The 4,877-nt window shown below is 37.4% G+C and overlaps 1 protein-coding gene across 1 annotated transcript; it reads left to right on the top strand.

Moving 5' to 3' along the window:
- The first annotated feature begins 1,164 nt into the window (after window positions 1-1,164).
- On the top strand, window positions 1,165-2,526 carry LOC131659118 (uncharacterized). The gene is made up of 2 exons (XM_058928353.1): window positions 1,165-1,496; window positions 1,578-2,526. Exons 1-2 carry the CDS (start codon window positions 1,165-1,167, stop codon window positions 2,524-2,526), a joined length of 1,281 nt encoding a protein of 426 aa, XP_058784336.1.
- Window positions 2,527-4,877: the final 2,351 nt, after the last annotated feature.

Raw genomic sequence — 4,877 nt, 5'->3', positions numbered from 1 at the left:
CGAAGGTGTTGGGAAGATAGAAGGGGTGGGTATCCCTAATCTAAACAATGTTCTACTTGTACAAGGACTGACTGCAAACCTTATAAGCATCAGTCAGGTGTGTGATGAAGGATTTAATGTCAGGTTCGCCAAAGAAGAGTGCATCATCACTAATGAAGCAAATGAGGAAGTCATGAAGGGATTTAGGTCTAAGGATAATTGCTATCTATGGAAGCCTGACACACCTATCCACTCCTATGACTACTCCATAATCAAAGAAGAATTAAAAGTTTACCGTCACGAATCTGATGAATCTGATGAGTCCGATGAATCTGATGAAGAATCCTATGTTGGAGATCTCACCATAAGTGAACTGTCTACTGGTTTTAATGAGACCTCTTTAATGAATGAGAAACTGTGTGCAAAAGTAAGGGAGTACAGAAGTATCAATAGATTTCTGCTAGAAGAAAGAGTAAGCCTTGTGATGGACATTACAGATCGGGAAAGAAAACTGGAAAAGTAAAATGTGAGCAACGATCCTAAAAGACTATCTGAAAGCAATGTCACAGAGAATGTTGCAACAACATCTAAAGACATTGAGAAAGAAAAGGGTATGTTGGGTATCTACTACCAAAACATATTATAGCAATTAACCCACGTTAGGGAATACTTTTTGGGCTTTGTAAAAATCCTTGGTTTGAAATTTCCCTCACTCAATGTGCATTTAAAGCTCCCTCGATCTCCTAGTTTTTTAAAAACGACAAAATTTCCTATTAGTTCTGCTAGCTACTCTCTTAGGTTGAACTACTCCAATTGTTCTCACAGGCGTGAAACAAGTTCTGGCTCTCAAAGTTTCAGAATGTCTCAGCAATCGAGTGATGAATCTCCCGTTTCAGACTCGGCAACACAGGAAGAGTCCTCTAACCCTAATAGGATTCTTAAGGTTGTCCCCTTAAGGACGATTAGCAGTGATGAAGTAAAGGCCACAAATCTTAAAACGACTCATGCAAAACGGCCCAAGGAGGGTATTCACAACAAGGGTACCAAACCCTCTGCATCTGCTACCATGGAGGAACTTACTAAAGAAGGATCCAAATATGTCGATAGCGCAATTACCAGGATGTTACTCGCATTCTGAAGGAGAATCATCAAGTGTCTGGAATATCTATTCCTCTTCAAACCATAATGGCTGATCTCCTCAAAAACACTAGTAAGGCTGAGGTTGTTCACACCGTTGATAGTGACCTAGAAATCAACAAGGATGAACAAGGGTTTGCTAAGAATACCAATTTTACCAGGGATGTCAATGACATCGACAATAATAAGCACCCTAAGGCCAAGACTGAAACTGATACTAATGTGGTAGACTTAGATGAGTACTCTGACGATGAATTACTTACCTCCTTGAAGCTTAGTGTAGCCAACAGGCTAATGACAAGAAGAAAAGGCAAAGTTGTTGTCCAAGGATCTCCTAAAAGGAGCACTCAAGTGAATAACCCTGCCAAAGACGCTGTCAGGTAGAAGAGTACTTCTGCAGGCCCTGTCAAGAGCAAAGTTGTAACCAAGAGTAAAGGGGTTGGTCCATCAAAATCTTGGAGCAAGGTCACTCCAAAGAAAAGAAAGGAAAGGGAAATTTTTGAACCTGAATCTGATGTTGAAGTGAATGTCCCTGACATTCCATCGAGGAAGAAGCCTACAACCGGAAAACTTGTTTCTAGTATTCCTGAAGTTCCCATTGATAATGTGTCTTTCCACTATGCCTCTAGTGCCAGTAGATGGAAGTATGTTCTCCAAAAGAGATTGGCTGTTGAAAGAGAATTGGCTCCAAATGCTCTTGAGAACAAGGAAGTCTTAGAGCTGATTCAAGAAGCTGGACTGCTAAAAACAGTTTGCAATCTTCCCAAATGTTATGAGAAGCTGGTCAAAGAACTTGTGGTGAACCTATCTGAAGATTGTGGCAACAACAGGAGTGTGGACTTCAGGAAAGTGTTTGTGAGAGGTAACTGTGTCTCATTCTCTCCATCTGTGATTAATAATTTCTTGGAAAGAACAGATGAAACTCAACCTGAGCTTGAAGTAACAGACAACAAAGTTTGTCAAGTGATCACATCCAAGCAAGTAAATAGTTGGCCTCTAAAAGAGAAGCTAACTGCAAGTAAGCTGAGCATCAAGTATGCGATGCTTCACAAGATAGGAGCAGCTAATTGGGTGCCAATAAATCACAAGTCCACTATTTCAACTGTACTTGGGAGATTTATATATGATGTAGGGACAAAGGCAAAGTTTGATTATGGAGCATATATTTTTGACCAAACCATGAAGCATGCTAGAAGCTTCAGTATTAAGGGTCCAATTGCGTTTCCATCCCTCCTGTTTGGTATAATTCTGGATCAGTATCCAAACATTCTCAATGAGCATGATGTAGTGTCCAAAAGAGAAAGTCCCTTGGCCTTCCATTACAAACTGTTTCAGGGTAAGCATGTTCCAGACATTGTCATGACATCAGCTGAAACTTCCAAATCTGGAGCATCAGTTAGAAAAGCATAAGTCATAGCAATGCTAAAAGAGACTTGCAAAGAACTGGAATCTAGAAAAATATCTCTTGAAAAAATGATACGTACTCTGGAAATGGATGAGAATGAGGAATTTGCAGATACTGAAAAGATGGAAGTTAAAGATGAACAAGAATTGAAAGAAGAAAGTGCTAGTCCGACTGATGACTCTGAGAAAGAAAGTTCTTCAGACACCTCAAGTGGGTCTGAATCTGGGCAGTAATTGTAGCTGGAGTCCTATTTGTTTTTGTTTTTGTTTTTGTTTGATTTATTCTTTTTCATTTAGTTCCATCTGTTTTATTTGATTTTGGTCAGTTTAAATTTTTGTTGGACTTATTTAAACTTGGTGGGCGTGAAGTTTTTTTTGAGGTTTTGGCAACATTTGCGGCCAAATAGGGGGAGAAGTAATAACATCAAGTCACCCCAAAACAACAAGAATGGTGGTCGTGTGAGATCAACAATTCTAATTTGCTTATTTTTGTGTTGATCTGTTTGTGCTTGTGCTACTCTTGTGGCTGTTTGTCTGGTTTGTCTAAGCACTGTGTGCATACTGGTGATATATGCTGTCTGTTTTGTATTAGCTTGTTTTATTGTGTTTTGGTTATCTTGTGTCCGCTGCAAGTTTTTCTCTGGTATGGTGTGACAGGTTGTTTTAGCTAAAAATTTGCCAAAGGGGGAGATTGAAGTTGTTTTCATGTTGGCTGCATTAATGGTAAAACATACCTGGTTGATATTGTAGTATGCAGGTTGCATATGTGTGAAGCTAATACAGGTTTTTAATGAATGCCATGATCGATGTCATGACATCCGTGTGTGACAGCAGGAGCTGTTATTATTTATTAAATGTGTTTCCTGATTTATCCCAATTATCAATTTAGGAAACTTCTTATTGAGTGCTGAGTATTGCGTCCAGAAGATCCTGCTGACAGCACATTGTGTAACAGACAGATGGCATGTGAATTAGGTTAACTTGGTTAACCCTAATTTGTTTCTTAAAAAGCCCAAAGCCCAAGACTGCATATAAAAGGACTACAATCCTATCTTGGAACGCAGAGAGAAAATTTTGTGTGTGAAAAACTGTTGTTCAGTAACTGTCTCATGTGATCCAAGCAATTGTCCTTGATGATTGCGTTGGAATAAGTTTGTGTTTGTGTAATGTCACTCTAAGCTTTTAAGCACGAGTGTGTGTCTCTTGTTTGAAGCTTTTAAGCAGATCAAGGTGTGCTTTTGAAGAGTGTCTTCTATCTGTAATTGTTAATTGTTTATGTGTAATCACTGCTGTGATTAAGGGGGAGTGGAATGGAGATATTCCATATCTAGGGAGAACCTAGGTAGAAGGGTCATTGGGTAGTGATTAAGTGGGAAGTTGTAAACGGGGGAGTTTAGCTTTGAATTGATACTACTAATAGTGGACTTCATCCGTGGCTTGGTAGCCCCCAGAGTAGGTTATTTGAACCGAACTGGGTAAACAATTCTGTGTGTTCTTTATTGTTTTTATGTTATTCTGTTATTACTGTCTGTGCTGCGTAATTGTGGATGTCATAACATCCAGTTTGACATCGAGCTTGTGTTACTAGAATTTTCACTTCCTAGAAGTGGACTTCGGCTGTCTTTAGGACATATGCCCATGTATCCAGGATTCGGTCTAGGACGCGGCCTTGCAAACATCCTGAGTATGAAACAAGTTAGTACTTGGAAGAGTTAAAATTAGACAATTTTCTAGTTTTGACTATTAAGAATGAATTTTATTTCGTTGGGTAAACGCCCTTCAGACGTAGCTAATTGTCTTTCAAATTGGAATACCAATTCTCGGGTTATTTTATTATGCTTTTACTAATATGTTACACACACTTTTTTTCATACATATTGTTCAAACATTGTGCTTAACATATTGTCACAGAATAATTTTTTTTAATATTTATTCAAATTTCGATGGATGAGATGCGAATTCCACGCTAAAAAGATCTTTATTTTGGTAATGTTACATTTTAATTTTTTTCATAATAAAGTAATAAGTAAAAGATTGAGTAAGATTTATTTTTTAAACGAATTCCTTTTAAAATTCCGAATATTATTGACTAAATTGTTACTATAAATTATTTATTTAGTAGAATAAATAGAAATAGAGTCGAATGTTATATTTTTATTGACCAAAATTTGTTGTGATAATTCTATGAATCTCAAAAATTACGATATCTATACATATTTCCAAATATCATTTTGACTGTTGACTTTTTTATGAATAATGAGAGGTTGGTATTTGAATCTCTAAATTGCATCTTCCGCATTCTATACGACTACTATAAATATTATTAATCTGTTCCTTAACGATTAAAGTTTCCAACA

The sequence above is a fragment of the Vicia villosa genome, linkage group LG3 (genome assembly GCF_029867415.1).
Source record: "Vicia villosa cultivar HV-30 ecotype Madison, WI linkage group LG3, Vvil1.0, whole genome shotgun sequence".
In the NCBI taxonomy this organism is placed as follows: Eukaryota; Viridiplantae; Streptophyta; class Magnoliopsida; order Fabales; family Fabaceae; genus Vicia; species Vicia villosa.
Note: the sequence above shows the minus strand (reverse complement) of the source record. Positions and strands in the feature narration are given on the sequence as shown.

What these genes read in the sequence shown, in the direction of transcription:
- LOC131659118 (XM_058928353.1), top strand. Translation starts at nt 1,165, where the DNA reads ATGGCTGATCTCCTCAAAAACACTAGTAAGGCTGAGGTTGTTCACACC. An exon ending in CCTGCCAAAGACGCTGTCAG is followed by an intron (nt 1,497 to 1,577) that starts GTAGAAGAGTAC and finishes AAAATCTTGGAG; the next exon opens with CAAGGTCACTCCAAAGAAAA.